Source organism: Coenobita brevimanus, chromosome 103, assembly GCF_032717465.1.
Source record: "Coenobita brevimanus isolate Jiangsu-jjx chromosome 103, ASM3271746v2, whole genome shotgun sequence".
Classification (NCBI taxonomy): Eukaryota; Metazoa; Arthropoda; class Malacostraca; order Decapoda; family Coenobitidae; genus Coenobita; species Coenobita brevimanus.
Genome location: NC_137056.1, coordinates 31,905,740 through 31,928,738, shown reverse-complemented (window position 1 = coordinate 31,928,738; position 22,999 = coordinate 31,905,740). Strand labels below are relative to the sequence as shown.

General features: G+C 42.9%; 1 protein-coding gene across 1 annotated transcript in view; it reads right to left on the bottom strand.

Annotated features, from left to right (window-relative positions):
• LOC145415709 (oxysterol-binding protein-related protein 6-like) overlaps positions 1–22,999 on the bottom strand; it is a 521,853-nt gene that overhangs the window by 315,391 nt on the left and 183,463 nt on the right. Inside the window, exon 7 of the mRNA XM_080284933.1 lies at positions 9,095–9,237. Within this exon, the coding sequence (XP_080141059.1) occupies positions 9,095–9,237 (143 nt within the window). The remainder of the gene's footprint in view (positions 1–9,094; positions 9,238–22,999) is intronic.

The window sequence follows — 22,999 nt, the reverse complement described above, 5'->3', positions numbered from 1 at the left end:
CAGAAAAAACACTGAAAACCAAAAAACACCTGACCTATACACTACTGTATGTACAGTATCCCCCCAAATTTTGGCACTTGTCTCAGATCAATCTGCCATATTTAGACATCAAGACATGCATAGGAATATCCAAAGTAATGCTGAACACCAAGAAAACCATTAAAAAAAAAAAAAAAAAAAAAAAAAAAAAAAAAAACCCTACCTATATACTACTGGATGCACAGCACCCCTCCTAATTTTGGCAATGTTTTCCAGTCATTCTTTTTTTTTTCTTTTTTTTTTTATGCGAGGAAGAAGGAACCAAAGGCCATGAGCCCGCAGTAACAGTTCCCTCCAAGAGAAAAACAAAATACAAAAGAGAGCCAAATTCAAGATCCGATCATTTTGAGATGCCTGGACACACTGCGTTTGAAAGACTGGAGATCATAGGCAGCAGGAAATACAGATAGAGGGAGACAGTTCCAGAGCTGACCTGTTGCATAAATGAAAGACTGGGAGTAACGGTTAACTCTTGCATTAGAGAGTTGGACAGAAAAGGGATGAGAGTTTGCTGCCAGACGGGTGCTACGCGCCCGTCGTAGAGGTGGAGGAATGCAAGCAGACAGTTCAGAGGAGCAGTGACCATTAAAGTAGCGATAGAAAAGAGATAAAGATGCAACAGTGCGGCAAAGAGACAGAGGTTGAAGGGAGTCAGTAAGAGGAGGAGAGTTAATGAGACGAAAAGCCTTTGACTCCACTCTATTGAGAAGAGCTGCATGTGGGGAGCCTCCCCACACATGAGAGTTGTACTCCACACAGGGGCGGATAAAACCTCTGTATAGAGTCAACAATTGTGCAGGGGTAAAGAAAGAGCGGAGTCGGCTTAGCACACCCAATCTCTTGGAAGCAGATTTTACAAGAGATGTAATATGGTCTTTCCAAGATAAGTCCCGAGTAAATGAAACCCCAAGCATGTTCAAGGATGATGCAGGATTAAGCTGAATATTATTAAACATTAATGGGTATACCTGTGGAAGATTTTGTCGGGTTGATAGGTGCAAGAACTGCCATACTGAGACAACAAAACACACATAGGATAATCCATATTAATGATAAACATCAAGAAAACAATGCATAAACAACAAAAATCCACAAAAAAAAATGAAGACGGTTTGAAAATCAGTTATCTGTGATGAGTGATTGCTCCTGGGGCTCAAAAAGATTCCATGGGCAAATATGCCACCTGAAACTGGTTATATTGTACAAATGGTATACCACCATCTTCACTAGTGTTTATAAGATAAGCTAATAAAAACACTTAAAACTGAGGAGTAAAAGTACAGAAATGCAGTGAGAATAAAGTGTTTAGGAGTAAAATTTACCGTCATATAACTTCCCACCATCCTAGTGCAAAAGTTTGCCAGCACCATCTAAGAATTAAGCATATGTTTAGATGGAGAATATTTAAATTTTTCTCATGGATCTTGCGGAATTTTGATATGACCAATGGTGGTCAAATAAATCACAAAAAAATTCAAAAACTCAGGAGTCAGTGTTATCACAACGGAGGACGGTAGGGACTGAAGGAGTGAGAGGGGAGCCAGGAGAGTATGGAGGAGGGATGGGAGGGAGGGAGAAGCGAGGCTGTGGGCAGGATCTTCACCCTCCTGTCAAGAGGGGGACACGCGCTATTACTGTACATTTACTCGTGGCTTGTGGTCTGTTAGAAGCCGAGTGGCCATACGGACACACAACTCACTGTGACCGGGCGACTTTGAACGTTTGGTAGAGAGGCGGACAGCCCTTGTCACCAAACATGTACTCGTGGCTTGCTGTCTGTGTCCAATGGTGGTGGCAGTTATGAAAGACTTAGCCTGGTTGCCGCGCGACACTGGACATTCGGTGGGGATGCGTACGGACATGTTGACACCGCTTACGGGTTACAGTCATATTACTCAGGTGTTGGAGGTTCGTTGGGAGTGATTGGACGAGTGCGCGACTCTGACCATTCAGTACAGGGGTGGACGGACATTTTATCTCTGATTATGGGCTACAGACTACTTCCAGCTCATGGCTTGAGCACAGCATCCACGATATCGTATGTATGAACATGTCAGCTGGCCGGCTGAAGTTCTCGGGGACTTTTACATCTGGATAATATCAAGTAAATTCGGATAATGGTTTAATACAGCCAAGGTCCAGTGTCCAGATAAAGAACATATCTGGATACTGCACATCCGGGTAAATGAGGGGCTACTGTGTTTTTTCCCCCACCGTGACGACTGATGACTTCTTGGCAATTTATTCAAATTTCACTTCCTCCCATGACATGATCATTCGGAAGGGAGGCAAATGGCCATTTTTGCCCAGCTTGTGGGTTAGGGCCTGTAGTACTTGTGTGTGGCCGTCAGAGTTTGAGTGATCCAGTGGCCAGGGGACTTTCTGGCCATTTCTGCTCAGCTGGTGGGTCAGGGTCAATTACCAGCACATGGCCAGAGAGGCTGGCCGGTCACCCAACCGGCAATGTCTGAAATGTTTTGCTCCTATACGGATATACAGTGATAGAGCCAAGGTCTAACGTTCGGATACAGACCATGTCTGGATATGGAGCGTCCAGATACCCGACTGATTACTGTACACATACATACATACACATATACATGTATATACAGTAGTCCCTCATTTATCCGGAGTGTTCATTATCTGGACGCTGGACCTTGGCTCTATTAAATCATTATCCGGCCACAGAAGCAATAATCATTCCAGGGAAAATCAAAGAAGTACTGCCTGAGGGCCTCCCAATCAGCAGCTCCAAGGTGCCACAACTGATATTTCTTTGGAAGGTCCACAGGCCATACCGGAACCATAGGACACGTTAGGGTGATGAGGTTGTAGTAAGAGGAGCCCAAAGGAGAGGAATGATTAACAGTGTAAGCAGATGGATTAGCTGTAAGGAAGAGGTCAAGTATGTTGGAACTCTCTCCATGGCGGTCAGGGATACGGGTAGGGTGCTGTACAAGCTGCTCTTGGTCATTAAGGATAGAAAAGATGTCGTCTTATTCACCAGATGGATCAGAGAAAGGAAAGGAGAGCCAAAGGTAGTGGTGAACTTTCAAATCTCCTAGAATGGAGATTTCAGAGAAAGGAGAAATGGATAGGATGTGTTCCACTGCAGAAGTAAGATAGTTGATGAATTTTTCATAGTCAGTAGAATTAGGGGAGAAGTAAACAGCACAAATATACTTAGAAAGAGAATGACAGGAAAGCCGAAGCCAGAGAGTCAAGAATTCAGAAGAATCAATTTCAGGAACACGAAAGCAAGATAAGCCGTTGTGTACATACACAAAACAATCACCTTTGCTTTGAAATGAATACAGACAAAGTAAGAGGATAAAGTGAAGGGTTTGCTATCACGGCTGAGTCATAATTGGGAAGAGAAGGTGAGGTTTAGAGGAAGAGAGGTGGTGCTTAACAGACGGAAGGTTAGAGGAAATCCCATGAATGTTGCATAAATGATGAAGAAGTGTCAGACACTGGTTCCAGGGATCTTCCTAGGCTGCCGCCAGGAGACGGACAAATGGTGGGGGTATTCCCCCCTACCCCTGGGGACTCTCAAGCTTGATTATGAGATGCCATTTTGGTTGAATTTTGAATATGAAGTGCAGTGTGTAATGTCCATATCATTCAACTCACTTGATGTAGTGCCGCCCACCTCTTCCTTAGCCTGTATCATTCCTTTTCTGTGCCTCCCCTCCTCTCGTTCAGTTTCTCCCATCTTTCCTGTCACTTGTTGCATTTCTTTCCTTTACAGGTGGCCCTACATTGAGTGACAAGTCAAATGGTTTCCTGTAACCCAAGAAACACTGGGTGGTAATCATACAACCAAACCATATGTGCTCCCTATGTATCAGCAAGTAGGTTGGTGGAGGGTTAGTGCCCCTCCCCATAAAACAAATAAGTCAAATGACCACCCCCTTATGGGATTATGGCATCTGGCAATAGATAGATAGATAGATAGTTTGGTATTGAGAGTTAGAGAAAGTTGTACCAGAGAGAATGCTGGCCTACCCTCTGTTACTAAAACACTAAAAAAATTCAGCAAAGTGTGATGGTCAAGAACTAGTCTTGAGGGCTGGAGAAATGGGAGCTCCAGCTCTCCTTGTCATCAGTTTTCTATCCACCTTGGAAGTAACCCCTGCTCTGCACCCTATGCCAATGATTTGGTGTTGATTGCAGAGGATGGAAAAGAGGCGGAAGAAAGATTCAGGAAGTGGAGAGACGGTATGAGGCACAAGGGCTTGAGAGTAAGTGCAGATAAAACAAGGGGGATGGTATCTACAGCTGGTGGTGATACTGTCAACGAAGGAGAAGAATGGCCATGTGTGGTTTGCCAGGTGTGGAAAGTAATTCCATCTTGTGCAGTGGTTGTGATAAGTGGGTGTAAAAGGGATGTAGTGGTATTAAAGGTAGACTGTGAGATAATGCTGATTTCACGTGTGTGCTGTGTTGGGGAGAGCATGTGGAGATTGTCAAGCATGAAAGGGCTGATCTTCCTGGTGAGTCTCTTGAGTGTATGGAAAAGATTTATTTGGGAGATGCATTTGTGCTGGGGGTAGGCCTGGAGCTAGCTCTATGGCTAGACTGAGGAGTGTTGGAGGAGGTTCAAGGAGCTGTTGCTTCTTTTGACAGTGAGATGTGGCCCCATTGAGTTGCTATCAGGATTTCAGGTGATCTTAAAAACTCTGCATTCCCACTGGATGGTTTACTGAAGGAGCCTAGATGGCACACCTACGGAGTGCAGTTGCTTTCTCACTTCTCATACAATCATTTAGGGCACAGGTAGAGTTCCTTTGTGTGGTGCTCTATGTCACCCCTAGGCTGTTTACAGAAGATCTGCTGTTCTCAGTCCTGATTCACAGATGGGTCAGTGCGAAACATCTGGTTACTTACTCTTACATGATACTGAGAGGGCTCTCCCTCAGTTCTAAGGGATCTTTGTATGTAGCATGTGTTAGGAGTGTAATGCTGTATGGTAGTGCGACCTTGGCAGTAAAGGACGAGGACATTCACAGGCTCAAATGTACAAAAATTACAATGACTATGTGGATGTGCAATGCATCCTTGAGTGCGAAGCCTGGAGGGACTAGGTTTTCAATACAAGAGTTAAAAGGAAGGATAAGGCTAGAGTGTATCGGTGTTGTGATGAGGAGAGGTAGAATGAGATGGTCTGGGCATGTGGCGAGGATAGGGGATGACAATCGGGTGCAGAAGTGAGAGGTGTTAATGTCGGGGGTAGGGTTGCGAGATGTAGACCAAAAAAGACCAGGGATGAGATCATTCAATGAGACCTCAGGGATAAGGGATTTAACAGGGAGGCTGCAAGAGACTGAGCAGCATGGAGGGCTACCATTTGGTGACCAAGGCTGATGCATGCAAGCATGTTGGAGTCTTTAAAAATGAAATAAAACAAGAGCAAAGAACAGACTTACCAAGGTTCTGGACAAAGATGTAAAAAAATAAGATTCAACAGTGACTTAGTTCTGGTACCATTTGCAGGCCTTCTCTTTGTTGTGGGCATTAGAACAAGTGTGACTCTACCAAGTATTTTTTCTGTATTGGTCACGGGATAAGAGAACGGAATGAATGCTTCCATGCCCACGAGAATAACCTCTAAAATGCACAAGGCACATTCATATGGCTCTTGGCCATGGAAGCAATAATCATTTCAGGGAAAATCAAGGAAGTGCTGGTTGAAGGCCTCCCAATCAGCAGCTCCAAAGTGCCACAGCCGCTGCTTCTCGGGAGAGTTCACATGCCTTATTCGAGTAATAGGACAAATTAAGGTGACAAGGTTGTGACTGGAGGAGCCTAATGGAGAAAAAAGATTAACAGAGTAAGCAGAAGGATTAGTTGTAAGGAAGAGGTCAAGTATGTTGGAACTCTTTCCAACGCGGTCGGGGACATGGGTAAGGTGCTGTACAAGCTGCCCTAGGTCACATATATTTGCATGCATGTCTGTATGTATGTACGTACAGTAAGTACGCACAATACACGAGTTTATGGGCGACAGAGGAGGTCGCTTACTAGGAATTCACGTACTGTGAATACATAAACTAATGGGAAAAATTATATATGGACGGCACCCCCCCTTTATCGGTAACCCCTGAGACTCCTTTCAGACCTAAGTATTGTACTGTACAGGGAAACTATCTAAGACATATTACCTAAGATAAAGTAAACCAACAAGATTATGGGTTTACTAAATCAACAAGAATATGGCTGCTCACCTTATGCCAAGAGAACAACGGGCTTGATGGATGTAAGAAGGGGATATGAGGCAGAGTGAGGCACCTAGCGTGCACCTCCTACAACACCCGCCACACCACCTTCCTCACCACTCTCGTCACCAGCACTTTTGACACTTTCATTAGCTAATGCACTCATTTCGTTCATAAACCCTTCAAAGTCTATTTCTGTCACCTCAGACATCACATCATCCTCTTGATCCTCCCAAGGAAATGGCTCTTCTGATGTTGAAGGGAGTGATTCCTCACTTTCTTGAGGCCGCAAGTAATGGGTGATGAGGGTTTGCTTCCTCCTGTTAACCTCCTGGTTGTGCATGTCTGTACAGTAGCAGAAGGGTCTGTCCAGTGAAGTCATCACTTCCTCCACCTGCAACTGACAGTGTTCAATGTCCTTGAATTCTTCCTTGAATTTATCTAGGGCACACAGTGCCCAGCAGATCTCCATCATCGACAAGTCTCCATTCTCCATCGCTGGTGGTGCTGGCTGTTCTGCTGTAGTCTCCTGTTCTCTGACCCAGATTTGGGCCACTCTTCGGTGCCGTCTCGCCTATTACGAGTTCAATTCGCGTATTATTGAAAAATACACTAAAATCCTATAAAAAATAGGTCCTCGCTTACAACGAGATTCGCATACAATGAAATTCGCATACAATGAAATTCGCATACTGTGAGCTTGCGTACTATGCATACCTACAGTATGCAGTATATATGTACAGTATGTTACAGTGAATCTGTGTAACCAGTGATTTCATGAAATGAGTTTAAACTGGGATGGCTTAATTTACAGTAGGTTTGGTTAATTTAAGCTGGAGTTAGGTTAGGCTGGGATAATCTAGCTTATGTTTGGGTTATATCAGTCTAGGTTAGTTAAGTTAATTCAGATGGTCACTGCTCCTCTGAACTGTCTGCATGCATTCCTCCACCTCTACGACAGGATGTAGCATCTGTCTAGCAGCAAACTCTCATCCCTTTTCTTTCCAGCTCTCTAATGCAAGAGTTAACCATTACTCCCAGTCCTTCACTTATGCAACAGGTCAACTCTGGAACTGTCTCCCTCTGTCTGTATTTCCTGCTTCCTATGCTCTCCAGTCTTTCAAACGCGGTGTGTCCAGGCATCTTGAAATGATCAGATCTTGAATTTGGCTCTCTCTTGTATTTTGTTTTTCTCTTGGAAGGAACAACAATTGCAGGCTCGCGGCCTTTGGTTCCTTCTTCCTCGCATAAAAAAAAAAAAATCATCTAAATTAATCTAACCTAACCTAACCTAACTAACCTCCCCTATCATAATCTACACTTAACCTAGATTATCCCACCCTAACCTACCTGCAGCCAAAATTAACCCATCCCAGTTTAAACTCGTATCACAAATTTACTAGGAATTTAACAAAATCACTGGTTACACAAATTCCCTGCAATACATACGTGGAGAAAATAAAGGAAGACTAGAGAGACACTCAGGTGAGTGCATCTCTCCAACAAGAGCAACGCAATTTCAAAACCACTCTTCATAATGGGTTGGGTTTTCTCATCGCTGATTACGGTTTAGCAAAAAGTGTTTTCTAGATCCAGAATCTGTAATACAATCCGGACTGGTCCTAAAAGTAACTGATTGTTCCCTGGGACATGGGCTATCTGCCCACCAAATGTGGTCTTAATCTCTCTTTTAGTTTTTTACTATTCTTGCAAACAGACGAACAAACAAACAGGGGTGAAAATATACTCTCCTGTCAGAGAAAACACTATAACAATGAGGTGATTGGAAATACTGCATGAATAAGACCACCACCAGCATGAGAGAAAAGGACTAAGAAAGTGAATAGTGTGAATAATGAGAATGGAAAAATAATGTTTGATAAAGTAAAAGAGATGCTTAACCCTTGGCTTGTGAGCCACAGCTCAGGCTGGGTAGCATAGCGTCGCGAGCCACAGCTCAGGCTGTGCTGACCGTGAATCACTGTAAACAACTCGACCCCTACGTAAACTTCCTCACGGTGCTACACAAAGACGGAGAGAGAGAGAGATTTTTTTCTTTTCACCCGATGATGCCCTGGATGTTTATCTTGAAGTTTATAATAAACAAAAACAATTTTTTTTTTTCATTTTTTCACAACTCCCGTATGTAAACTTATGCATGGCCCTATGCCAAGACTGTGAGAAAAAGATAATTTTTTTTTTTTTTCACCAGATGATGCCCTGGATGTTTGTCTTCATTTTATAATAATGAAAAAAGAAGAAAAAAAAATCCCTTCATGTTTTGCACACCAAAGGGTGGGATAAAAAAGGGAAATTGCACAATCCATGGGTTAAGGATAGTGAGTGGTCTGGAAGCTCTACTGTTATGCCTTTCTCTTTGGAAGAGTTCTTTGAAGGAAACAAGGTGTCAGCAGAATTGATAGATAAATAGACATAAACAGAGCGATAAATGGATATAAACAGATAGACAAATAGATCTAAAGACAGACAGACACAGATGGATAGACAGACTGACAGGAAGATATAGTAGACAGATTAATGCTGACAGACACACAGATGGATAGACACAGATACTATAGATAAAATAAGAGGTAGGTAGAGATAAACAGACATTACAAGATAACATTAGACAAGTTTGTTAACTGTGGAAAATCTAGACAGTCAAATGGCTAATATATACATATGTGCAAAATAAGTTCATTTGAGAAAAATACTGTAATGCTATAAATCAGCCTCAGCTTGGTGAATTAAGATACAGTACTTTCATTTGGTTGAGCTGAGAAAGGAAATCTAATGCCATAATTAAGCATCTATCTAATGAGCCATACATATCCCACCTGGTTGAGCGAGTTCCTGAGGGCAGCGATGATAGTGGTGGTGCTGTGTGAGGCCAGTAGGTTGGACTCTGACTCTAGGGCCTGGCGTAGCTTTTCTCTCTCTGACTGGATCCCTCGCAGCACCTGACCAATCTGGCTCACAACTGAATGAGAACGAAGAATTTTCTAACTGCCTCATCTTTGCCAGAATTACAGTTCAAGTAGTTAGCACTCTTAAATATGAAGCTGCCATTCTGACACTGTCATGGTTCAAATTCCAATGTGGGCAGCTGGCACCATGCAAATCAAGTCTCCATCCACCCAAAGTGGATACTCTTGGAGACTGTCTAAGTTATGGAGATTCCTTATGGCATCTGCCCCTGCCTTTACTTTCAACCATTTTCAAAGAAAACAAAGGTTGGGATGATGATAAAGACAGCACTATTAAGTTTTAATGCTGAAACATTAAGAGATCCAGTGATCCAATGCTGAGTGAAACTGGCTGGCATCAGCTGAAGCAAAACTGATACATCATTCCCCAAAGACTAATGATTAATCCCTTCAGTAGTTATATCTGTTTCTGTCTGTGCTGCAAGACTGGGCTGAAAAGATTGTGAGCTTGTCTTGTTGTTGGAGTACACTTAGGTAAGTGGACTCAGCATTCATCCTACAGCACTTTTTTTCTTTTTTTCCTTTTTAAAGGGGGATTATACCCTCATGGCTCCAGCCAAAACTACAATTCCAGTCCGTATAAGCAATTTTTTTGTCCCTCACATCCACCTCTTTACCCCTTCTCCCCCCCCCACACACACAACACTTTCACTCTTGGCGGACATTTTGCACTAAACCTTCGCTACACTCGAACCACTATATCTATAGAGGACATTTCCACAAGGTATAATTCCTTGCACCACCCCAACTACATAACAATATTCCAGCTCATTTCACCCACTTCTTTGCTCATTATACCCACATTTTTTACTTCTGGTGGTCTGATGGTGGAACGGAGGTCATATGACTGATGAAAGTTTTTCATTCATTCATGATGTAATCCAGTGTTGTCCCATGAGGAATGTAGAAGCCCGGGGCCGGGCAAGTTGGTCTGGACATTTAAGAGGAGAGTGACCAGCCTCACTCATCCCTGAGTGGCATTACATGAACAATAAACCCCAACCACCCCTTGAATATAAACCTGCACCATCTCAATTCGATTGGAGGTTCTTAATTACCCACTAAACCACCAGGCACTACTGCCCAGCATAGTACATGGTCTCCTGGTGTACAAGAAACCATTTGGCTTGTCACTCAGTGTAGAGTCACCCACAGACAGAAGGAAGAGGAAAGAATCAAGAAAAGAAAGACAGAAGAGGAAGGATGGAAAGAACGAAGAGAGGAAAGAGCTGACTGATGAATGAACTTGCTATTATTCTGGTTATGCATGTCTTCTGTGATGTATTCTTGCTACAAAGAGGCAATTTCATCAAATTTAGGAGAGGTGCCCCCTAGTAAAGGGGACAGAAACTAACCCCCAATCACTGCTTCAATAAGATGTCTCTTTCATTCTTCAAATTACCCCAATTAACATCTTTTGAACGATGATGTTTCTTTATTCAACAAACTACCTCCAATAACCATCTTCAGTATCATGATGTCTCTTCTTATTCTGCAAACTATCCCCAATTAACATCTTTAATATGATGATGTCTCTTTTATTATCTTTTGTCAACTCAGATTAAGAAATAATATAAAAAAATACAGATAATAAAAGCTGACAAAAGGCTGATCACTCATTGGGTTTTAAATTTGTCCAGTATATCATCATCAACATCATACAAACCTCTTTTTTCCTTCTTGAGGAAGGGGTGTAGTAAGGTTTTCAAAGCATGGAAATAGTAGTAGAGGGTAATAGTACAGTACTTGCAGCCCCAGGTTCATCTGAGATGCGAACCGAATAGGCTACAAACTGAACCTAGTATGCTGCTGCAGTCCACCATCCTACTTTTGGGGGAAATCAGAGACATTTGTATACCCAGGTAATGGAGTCACCTGGTTACAACACTACCACTACATGAAGGCATCTCTCCCTAGCACCAGCAGGTAAAAACAAAGCACTATATAGGGAGGTCTATTAACAGCATGCCCAGCGAAATGTGCCTGACACTTATTCACTCTCTGTTCAATCCCGTGTAATCCTGGCTTTGCCTCCAAGGTGGAATCATCCACACTTTTTTCTAGTTTATTACAATTGCACTTATCAAACTACATACAGTAAATATGTTGACTACTAAGTGTATGTATCCTTATATACATTAAAAGAAAAAAAAAAAAAAAAAAAAAAATTGTCATGCGCTTCATACATTATTCATTCAACCAACTACATCTCCTGACAGTTCTCTATTCTCATCACCCTCCATACCCTGCTTTCTTACCCACTCACTAACTACATCTATCCACTTTCTGGCTTAACATGCTTCCTTCCATTTTTAAACTCACTCATATACACTCATTTTGCCACCCCATTTATATCCAATTTCGCCACCTGACCATATCATCCATATATATAAACTCTCTTCACCTCTACTGTCAACAAGCTTTCTAACTTCACATCTTTCATGAATAACATTACTTCTTATTTTATCCTTTTTAAGCACTTCAGACACATTCCTCAGTAATCCTACTTCCATTTGCTCTTGCTCTTGACCTTCCATTCTCATACCCTGCTTTAACATGGGAATTAACACACCTTCATGGACTTAACTTGCAGTCTCCACACTCAGTCTACTTTTTAGTGAAGGGTTTTATAGAAACAGTCACTTATTTTTCCCAAAGCAACTCTCACCTTTCTATCTATCTATTGCCAGGTGCCTCAATTCCGTATGGGGTGGAAACAATGAATGATGACGTTTATTCAACAAACTATCTCCAATTACCATCTTCAGTATGATGATGTCTCTTCTTATTCTGCAAACTATCCCCAATTAACATCTTAAATATGATGATGTCTCTTTTATTATCTTTTGTCAACTCAGATTAAGAAACAATATAAACCATCCATCCATCCATCCATCATTCAATCCTACACTGCCCCATGAGGAGCATAGGAGCCCGGGGCTAGGCAGTTGGTCCCAACATTTAAAATGAGAGTGACCAGCCTCACTCATCCCTGAGTGGCATTACATGAGCAATCAACCTCAACCACCCCTTGGATATAAACCTTCACCGGCTCAATCCGATTGGAACGCAATAATTACACACTAAACCACCAGGCGCCAAAATTTGGTTATATGGTTGCCACCAAGCATACTAAATGGTTTCCTGGTGCACAGGACACCATTTGGCTTGTCACTCAGTGTAGAGTCACCCACAGGCTCAAGGAAGTGGAAGAATGAAGGAAATAAAGACAGAAGAGGGAGTGTAAAGTCAACCATAGGCAGAAGGACAAGGAAAGAATGAAGGAAAGAAAGACAGAAGAGAATGGAAGGAAAGAAGGATGGAGAGGAAAGGGCAGACACCCGAGAACAGCACTACATCGAGTGAGTGGATGGTGAGTGCCCCCACCTACCACAATAATATCAACCAATACAGATAATAAAAATTGACAAAAGGCTGATCGCTCATTTGGTTTTAAATTTGTCCAGTACATCATCATCAACATCAAACAAACCTCTTTTTTCCTATTTGAGGATGGGGTGTGGTAAGGTTCTGAAAGCGTGGAAATAGTAGTAGAGGATAATAGTACAGTACTTGCAGCCCCTGGTTCATCTGAGATGCAAACTGAATGGGCTACAAACTGAACCTAGTATGCTGCTGCAGTCCACCATCCTACTTTTGGGGGAAATCAGACATTTGTAAATCCACGTAATGGAGTCACCTGGTTACAACACTGCCACTACATTAAGGCATCTCTCCCCAGCACCAGCGAGTAAAAACAAAGCACTACATAGGGAGGTCTATTAACAGCATGCCCAGCGAAATGTGCCTGACACTCATTCACTCTCTGTTCAATCCTACGTAATCCTGGCTTTGCCTCCAAGGCAGAATCATCCACACTTATTTTTAGTTTATTACAGTTGCACTTTACATCAAACTACATACAGTAAATATGTTGACTACTAAGTTTATACACTTATATATATTCATCATCATCATCATCCAATCCTACGTTGCCCCATGAGGAGCATAGGACCCTGGGGCTAGGCAAGTTGGTCCTGACATTTAGGATGACAGTGACCAGCCTCACTCAGCCCTGAGTGGCATTACATGAGCAATAAACCCCACCTCTGAATCACATCATCTTTACGTTTCTGCCTGGAATCGTGCTAAGTCTGTTCTTCGCTCTGCTAAAAATAATTTCATCCATACTAAATGCTCTCAACTCTCCAACTCGAATTCTTCCTGCTCCTTCTGGCACCTTGCCAAAAACCTTTCTTACAACTTTACCTCATCACCCTTCCCTCCTCTCTTCTACTCTCATGGTTCTGTAGCTATTTCTTCTACTGATAAAGCAGATCTCTTCGCACAGACTTTTTCCTCCAATTCCGCCTTGACGATTCCGGTGCTGTTCCTCCATCACTTTCCCCTTCTGACTTCCTCATGGCTGACATTAAAATTTCTTCAGCTGATGTATTTTCTGCCATCACTGGCCTCAATACTAACAAGGCATATGGGCCTGATGGAGTCCCTCCCGTTGTTCTCAAGAACTGTGCTTCTGTGCTTACACCCTGCCTAGGCAAACTCTTTCGGCTCTGTCTGTCAACTCATATCTTTCCTTCTTGCTGGAAGTTTGCTCTCATTCAGCCAGTCCCAAAGAAGGGTGACCATTCCCAACCCTCCAACTATCATCCAATTGCTTTAACGTCCTGCACTTCAAAAGTTTTCGAGTCAATTCTATCTATATATCTATCTATTGCCAGACGCCTCAATCCCATTCGGGGTGGCCACAAACAAATCGCCTCCACGTCGCCCTGTCCCCTGCCATTTCACTGCCCCGCTCCCAACTCACACCCCCCTCTCTCATGTACCTCTCCACCCCATCCCTCCATCTTAACCTCGGCCTCCCCCTCCCTCTTCCGCCCTCCACCTCACTCACATACACTCTCTTCGTCAGTCTTTCACCCTCCATCCTCTCCACATGGCCAAACCACCTCAGTGTATTCCTCATAACGCTTCCTAACACATCCACATCCACACCACAACGTTCCTTTATATCCTCATTTGTCACGCTGTCTCTCCAAGTGACTCCACAGGCTCCTCTTAAATACCTCATTTCCACTGCTCTCACTCTTGACTTGTGTCCTTCCAGCAACGTCCAAGCGTCACTTCCATAAGTTAGAGATGGTATCACAATACTGTCATGCAGTAACTTTTTCACTTCCATGCTCACTTCCTTGCTTCTTATCACTGCTTTCAAGGAACCAGTAACCTTCCTTCCCTGCTGTACCCTTTCAAGCACTTCACCCTCCAAACCTCCATCCTTACTCATCACACTACCCAAGTACTTGAACTTACTCACATTATCCAATTCTTCACCATCCAACCTCGCTGTACATTCACTGACTTCACCTCTCTCAAAGACCATCACTTTACTCTTCCCTACATTCACCTTTAGATTTCATTTCTTACACACTCTCCCAAACTCATCCACCAAGCCTTGCAGCTCTCCTTGGTCTTCACTCAACAACACAGTATCATCTGCAAACAACAGTACAGGGAGTTTCCAAACACTACCCTCTCTCACCAGGGCCACGCCAACATCCACTACCGAACCTTGTATCTCTTTTATTACCCATCCATGTACAGATTGAACAACCATGGAGACATGACACATCCCTGTTTCAACCCAACTTTCAAAGAGAAAAATTAACTCAGTTCACCATCAACACGCACTGCAGCCTTTGCACCATCATACAAACTCTTCACAGCATTCAACAACTTCCCATCTACTCCATATATTCTTAATACTTTCCACAATCCTTGTCTATCCATCCTGTCATATGCTTTCTCCAAATCCATGAAAGCCGCATACAACTTCTTTCCCTTCTCTAGAAACTTTTCCACTAAAGATCTAAGAATGAATATCTGATCTACACAGCCTCTTCCCTTCCTAAAGCCTCCCTGTTCTTCTCCAACTAATTCCTCTGTTCTTTCTCTAACTCTGTCAATAAGTAACCTACCATACACTTTTCCTATTATACTAAGAAGACAGATGCCCCTATGATTACCACACACTTCTTTTTTCCCCTTTTCCTTTGTACAAGGGAATTATTATACCTGACTTCCAATCCTCTGGGACTCTACCTTCCTACGAGGCCAATCTGCACATTTTCCACATCCATTCTACTACTATCTCTCCCCCATGTTTAAGCATTTCACCACACACTTCATCAATTCCTGGGGCTTTCCCTAATTTAACTTTCTTCATTGCTTCCACAACTTCTATCCTACTGAGTCAATTCTCAATAGAAAAATTTTAAGGCATCTTTCCTATCACAACCTTCTTTCTGATCGTCAGTATGGGTTCCGTCAGGGAAGCTCCACTGGTGATCTTCTCACCTACATTTCAGATTCCTTGTCATCCTCCTTTCGGGATCTTCTCACCTACCTTTCAGATTCCTTGTCATCCTCCTTTTGGGACTCTGGCCAAACCTTTGCCATTGTACTTGACATCTCAAAGGCTTTCGATCGAGTCTGGCAAAAATCTTTAATTTCCAAACTGCCCTCTTACGGTTTCTATCCTTCTATCTGTGCCTTCATCGCTAGCTTCCTTTCTGGTCGTTCTATAGCCGCTGTTGTAGACGGCCATCGTTCTTCTCCTAGATCTATCAACAGTGGTGTTCCTCAGAGCTTTGTTCGATCACCAACTCTCTACCTTTTATTCATCAATGACCTAAGCTATACATCAAACCCTATCCACTCATATGATGATGACTCCACCCTTCACCTTTCCATTCGGTTCCCGCAACGCCCATCTCAGCAGTTACTTCAACAAACCAGGGATGAGGCTATGGCACATCTAATGTCTGACTTGGCTCGTATCTCTGATTGGGTTTAAAATAATCTGGTTGTTTTTAATGCATCTAACACTCAGTTCTTACACCTATCAACCCGACAAAATCTTCCACAGGTATACCCACTAAAGTTTAATAATATTCAGCTTAATCCTGCATCATCCTCGAACATGCTTGGGGTTTCATTTACTCGGGACTTATCTTGGAAAGATCTTATTACATCTCTTGTAAAATCTGCTTCCAAGAGATTAGGTGTGCTAAGCCGACTCCGCTCTTTCTTTACCCCTGCACAATTGTTGACTCTATACAGGGGTTTTATCTGCCCCTGTGTGGAGTACAACTCTCATGTGTGGGGAGGCTCCCCACATACAGCTCTTCTCAATAGGGTAGAGTCAAGGGCTTTTCGTCTCATTAACTCTCCTCCTCTTACTGACTCCCTTCAACCTCTGTCTCTTCGCCACACTGTTGCATCTTCATCTCTTTTCTATCACTACTTTAATGGTCACTGTTCCTCTGAACTGTCTGCATGCATTCCTCCACCTCTATGACGGGGGCGTAGCACCCGTCTAGCAGCAAACTCTCATCCCTTTTCTGTCCAACTCTCTAATGCAAGAGTTAACCGTTACTCCCAGTCCTTCATTTATGCAACAGGTCAACTCTGGAACTGTCTCCCTCTGTCTGTATTTCCTGCTGCCTAAGATCTCTAGTCTTTCAAACGCAGTGTGTCCAGGCATCTCGAAATAATCGGATCTTGAATTTGGCTCTCTATTGTATTTTGTTTTTCTCTTGGAGGGAACTGTTATTGCGGGCTCATGGCCTTTGGTTCCTTCTTCCTCGCATAAAAAAAAAAAAAAAAAAAAAAAAGTGGTAATCCGATTGGAGTGCAGTAATTACTCACTAAACCACCAGGTGCCAAAATCTGGTTATATGGTTACCACCCAGCATAGTAAATGGTTTCCTGGTGTACAAGAAACCATTTGCCTTCTCTCTCATTGCAGAGTCACCCACAGGCAGAAGGAAGAGGAAAGAATGAAGGAAAGAAAGACAGAAGAGGGAGCGTAAAGTCACACGCAGGCAGAAGGACGAAGAAAGAATGAAGGAAAGAAAGACAGAGGAGGATGGAAGGAAAGAAGGATGGAGGGGAGGAAAAGGCAGACACCCGAGGGCAGCACAACATCGAGTGAGTGGACCAACTACATCTCCTGACAGTTCTCTATCCTCATCACCCTCCATACATTGTATTCTCACCCACTCTCTAACTACATCCATCCACTTCCTGGCTTAACATGCTTCCCCCTACTTTTAAACTCACTCATATAGACTCAACTGCCACACTTAAGAGGAGCTACCCAAAAGCGCCAGTAATATGAACAGAGGGAGCCAACTGTTTGGGGTTTTGCCACTAGGAGGAGTCAGCAGCACCCCTTGTGCATCAGTGTGGACCCGGACGTGTCTGTGAGTGGACGTGTTGTTGACCTATGCTTACTATTGTAATGTGGTGTGTAGGTGGTTTGGCAGTTTTGCAATGGCGGACCTCACGGAACAAAGAACCTGCATCAAGTTCTGCTTCAAGATCAAGAAGACGGCTGCAGAAACTCACCGGTTGCTTCAGCATGCCTTTGGTGACAATGCCATGTCCTAAAGCATAACATTTTTCTGGTACTGTACAGGCAGTTCAAGGAAGGATGAACATCCGCTGAAGATGATGACGATTCTGGACGACCGTCAATGGCAACAACACCAGAAAACATTGGAAACGTTTGTCAGGCTATCCTTGCAGATCACAGAAGAACTATCCATGACGTTTGTGACATCGTTGGACTGTTGTACTGGAGCATGCAACGCATTTTGTCAGACGTGTTAGGCATGAGACACATCGCTGCAAAATTTGTGCCAAGACTGCTGAGTGACGAGCAGAAGGCACATCGCGTTGCAGTTTGCAGGAAGCTCAAGAATCAGGTCAGAGACGACGCCACCTTCATCTCCAAGGTCATAACTGGTGACCAATCATGCGTTTATAGTTATGACCCGGAGACAAAGCAGCAGTCATCGCAATGGAAGTCTCTCAATTCACTGAGGCCGAAAAAAACACGTCACGTTCGCAGCAATATCAAGTCGATATTGATCATTTTCTTTGATATCCAAGAGACTGTTCGCAAGGAATTCGTCCCACCCGGTCAATCTGTCAGCGGAAAGTTTTACTGTGAAGTTTTGCATTGTCTGAGGGAGAACATCCGCTGCAAACGTCCAGAACAGTGGAAGAACAAGGACTTGGTCCTGCATCATGACAATGCCCCCACCCACATATTAATTGTTGTCCGGCAGTTCCTGGCTTCCACTAACAAAGTAGTCAGTCCTAAACCACCCTATTCACCTGACCTTGCCCCCTGTGATTTTTTTCCTGTTTCCCAAGCTGAAATTACAACTGAAAGGACGTCGATTTCACTTGATTGAGGAGATCCAGACAGAATTGCAGGAGGTGCTCAAAACCATCATGCCTGAGGCCTTCCAGGGATGCATGGACTCGCAGAAAAAATGCTGGGACCACTGTATACATGCCCCAGGGGACTACTTTGAAGGTGACAGTGAGAACTAGGAGGTCTATCTATCTTTCTATTGCCAGACGCCTCAATCCCGTTTGGGGTGGCCACAAACAAATCGCCTCCAAGTCGCCCTGTCCCCCGCCATTTCACTGCCCTGCTCCCAACTCACACCCCCCTCTCTCATATACCTCTCCACCCCATCCCTCCATCTCATCCTCGGCCTCCCCCTCCCTCTTCCCCCCTACACCTCACTCACATACACTCTCTTCGTCAGTCTTTCACCCTCCATCCTCTCCACATGGCCAAACCACCTCAGTGTGTTCCTCATAATGCTTCCTATCACATCCACATCAACACCACAATGTTCCTTTATATCCTCATTCATCAGCCTGTCTCTCTATGTGACTCCACAGGCTCCTCTTAACCCCTTAACCGCAGGGCGTCACTTTCGTGACGCTTGGGAGCAAGGGATCATAACGTGGGGCGTCGCTTTTGTGATTCTGTGTTATTTTGAATTCACCCGGGCTTCCAAGTGGGGGCTTGTATCATTTATCAGTACTGTCAATGTCCAACACTAGTCAGCACTCCTAATCTCATCTGTACTCCCATCCATTGTTGACAATTTAGCCATTTCTCCCCTTTCTTGACTCCCCTCCCTACCCCCCCTCCATTACTCTATCCTCTCGCCTGCCCGGCCGTGCTACGCTAAGTAAATCTTCCCTGGAATTTTTCACTGATTTCATCCATTGAAATAAGCCCTATGCCCTATTCTTATACCAAATAATATATACAAGAAAGAAATAAGGTAAGTGAGAGTGCCATACACCTGGAATTGGCTAATTATCACCTGACAACACCTCACTCACGTGCACTCGTTCGCTAATTTTTGCTGTTTTTTTCCCCTTGAAATATGCCATATAATCTATTTTCGTAATAAATATACATATAAGGAGGGAAGGGAGAAGCCTAAGTGATATTTACATTCACCTGGAACTACCTAATTTATAATGTATTGTCTAGATTTCCTGCCAATCATTTCAGTGAAATACATAGCTGTTTCAAGAGCTACGTTGGTAGTACTGAATATCCCCTAAGTAGGCCTCTACCCGGGCCGGCCCTCCCTTATCAGTTCTCTCACATCTTCCGAAGAGGAGGTACGTGTCTGTTCCTCTTGCTGACTTCAGGGCCTTTTTCACCCCCATGCAAAGGCCCCTGTGACCTTTACCCCTACTAAACCTCGTGTGGAAAGAGGTAAAGGGCTGACAATTGATAAAAGAGTGACTACGATCTTCCTGTTGAGTAAAACAGTGCAAGTGGAATTGTAAATAATGTGTAAACAGCAAGTGAAAGTAATGAATGTAAATATAAGTGAACAATGGAAAATAGTTTTATAAGTTACTTCAAGTGACAGTGCATAACACAGTGTAAAAAAAATAGAAATGTAAATAATGTAAATAAAATAGAGAACCTAAATAGAAATGTAAATGAGTAGTATTATAAGAATACGAGTATATACCCTATGAGTAATGAAAGTGAAAGTTTCACTCTAGCATGTCTGAATACTATGAGTTATGAGAGTGAAGATGAAAGTGACATTCACTCTCAATGCTAGTATACAGGACGAGAAAGTGAATGCTACGTATTTTACTGAAAGAAGTTGAATCCCTACAGTGACAATAAACTAATACTACTGAAGGAAACTTACGGATAAAGACTGTAGATATATATAAGTGTTATATAGTAATAGAAATATAAAGTGTGAGGGGTTTTATGAATAATAAATGACAGAGTACCAAGAGTGAACTAGCGCAAGTACGGCGGTCAGACGCGCTCATAAATTTCATTGCTTTCACAGTGGGTTTTTTTTTTTGGAGTATGGATCCCAAACTACTTGAAAATCATAGAGTAGTGTTTATAGTGTTAATATCTGGCTGTGGTAATCATATTACGGGTTGTCGGGAAGTGTAAAGTGGAGACTTCGTTACCCAACTTCAGAGGTCTCCACAAGTCCTACGGTAACTGACGAAGGCTCAACAAACATTCCAGGAGAAAGCTGAAGGTATGTGCCATAAGCATATATAATTTTAATATTCTAGGACTAATAACTGATTTTTGGCAAATATTTTTTGAGAGTCTGTCGGAGCCCGAATAACCCCGTGGCACACGCAAAACATCGGTAAACATGCCCGCGGTGTAGGGTTAAATAACTCATTTCCACTGCTCTCACTCGACTTGTGTCCTTCCAACAACGTCCAAGCTTCACTTCCGTACGTTAGAGTTGGTATCACAATACTGTCATGTAGTAACTTTTTCACTTCCATGCTCACTTCCCTGTTTCTTATCACTGCTTTCAAAGAACCAGCAACCTTTCTTCCCTGCTGTACCCTTTCAAGCACTTCACCCTCCAAACCTCCATCCTTACTCATCACACTACCCAAGTACTTAAACGTACTCACATTTTCCAATTCCTCACCATCCAACCTCGCTGTACATTCACTGACTTCACCTCTCTCAAAGACCATCACTTTACTCTTCCCTACATTCACCTTTGGATTCCGTTTCTTACACACACTCTCAAACTCATCCACCAAGCCTTGAAGCTCCCCTTCGTCTTCACTCAACAACACAGTATCATCTGCAAACAACAGTACAGGGAGTTTCCAAACACTATCATCTCTCACCAGGGCCACTCCAACATCCACTACCCTACCTTGTACCTCTTTTATTACCCATCCATGTACTGATTGAACAACCATGGAGACATGACACATCCCTGTTTCAACCCAACTTTCAAAGAGAAAAATTCACTTAGTTCACCATCCACACGCATTGCAGCCTTCGCACCATCGTACATACTCTTCACAGCATTCAACAACATCCCATCTACTCCATATATTCTTAACACTTTCCACAATCCTTGTCTATCCACCCTGTCATATGCTTTCTCCAAATCCATGAAAGCTGCATACAACTTCTTTCCCTTCTCTAAAAACTTTTCCACTAAAGATCTAAGAATGAATATCTGATCTACACAACCTCTTCCCTTCCTAAAGCCTCCCTGTTCTTCTCCAACTAATTTCTCTGTTCTTTCTCTAACTCTGTCAATAAGTATCCTACCATACACTTTTCCTATTATACTAAGAAGACAAATGCCCTTATGATTACCACACACTTCTTTTTCCCCTTTTCCTTTGTACAAGGGAATAATTATACCTGACTTCCAATCCTCTGGGACTCTACCTTCCTCCCAGGCCAATCTGCACATCTTCCACATCCATTCTACTACTATCTCTCCCCCATGCTTCAGCAATTCACCACACACTCCATCAATTCCTGGGGCTTTCCCCGATTTAACTTTCTTCATTGCTTCCACAACTTCTATCCTACTGATTTCTTCCTGTCTTCTCACCTCCCTCCTTCTCCCAGCCATTCCCCAGCCACTTAAACTCGCATTACTTCCATCCTCTACGTTCAACAATTCCTTAAAGTGTTCTCTCCATCTGCTCACTTTTTCTCCGTTCTCCACTAGTAATCTACCATTTTTATCTTTCACTTATTTTCCTACAATATTCAAATTACTGGAACTTTTGGGTAGCACCTCGTATATCCAGTTTCTCCACCTGACCATCTCATCCATATATATAAACTCTCTTCACCTCTACTGTCAACAAGCTTTTTAACATCACATCGTTCATGAATTACAGTAATCCCTCTAATATCCGAACGCTCAATATCTGAACATCCTCACTAACCGGACATAATCGTCCCGGGATCCAATATTCCCAAAATGAGCCAAAAACCGCAAAAAAATTCGAAAAACATCTGACTTTTTTCCCACCCGTAATTTGAAATTGCCGCATGATGCCGAACAGCTGTTACACCATGGTCCCTTCACCCCTTCCTTCCTCCCCCCTCCCCCCTCTCCTGTCAGGGTTACCATTTGATATTTTTCATTACCAAGTGTGGGCCAATTTGGTAATGAAAAATTCGTTTGGTAATGAATCAGAATAATGCATTACCAAATGGATTTTTCACATGTATGAGGATACACAGGATGGAGATGGTGGATTGTTTGCTCTCTCTGATTAATTTGGCAGCCTATATAGCATGATAATAATCAACATGTTGTTAATTATAAGAAGAGTGATTACATGTATTTCCACTTGTGTATATAATTAGTGAAGAATAGATGCTAGCTTTATGAATTTGGTAATGAAAATTAAAAATGGTAATGGAAATTGAGGAGTTTGGTAATGTGGCCATTGCAATCTGGCAACTCTGCTACCACGCCATCATCAACAGTCACAGCATAAATCTGATCGAGAGCAGATGCTTATAGCAGTGCAAGCCACATGTGCTTGTTTTTTGTGAATAAA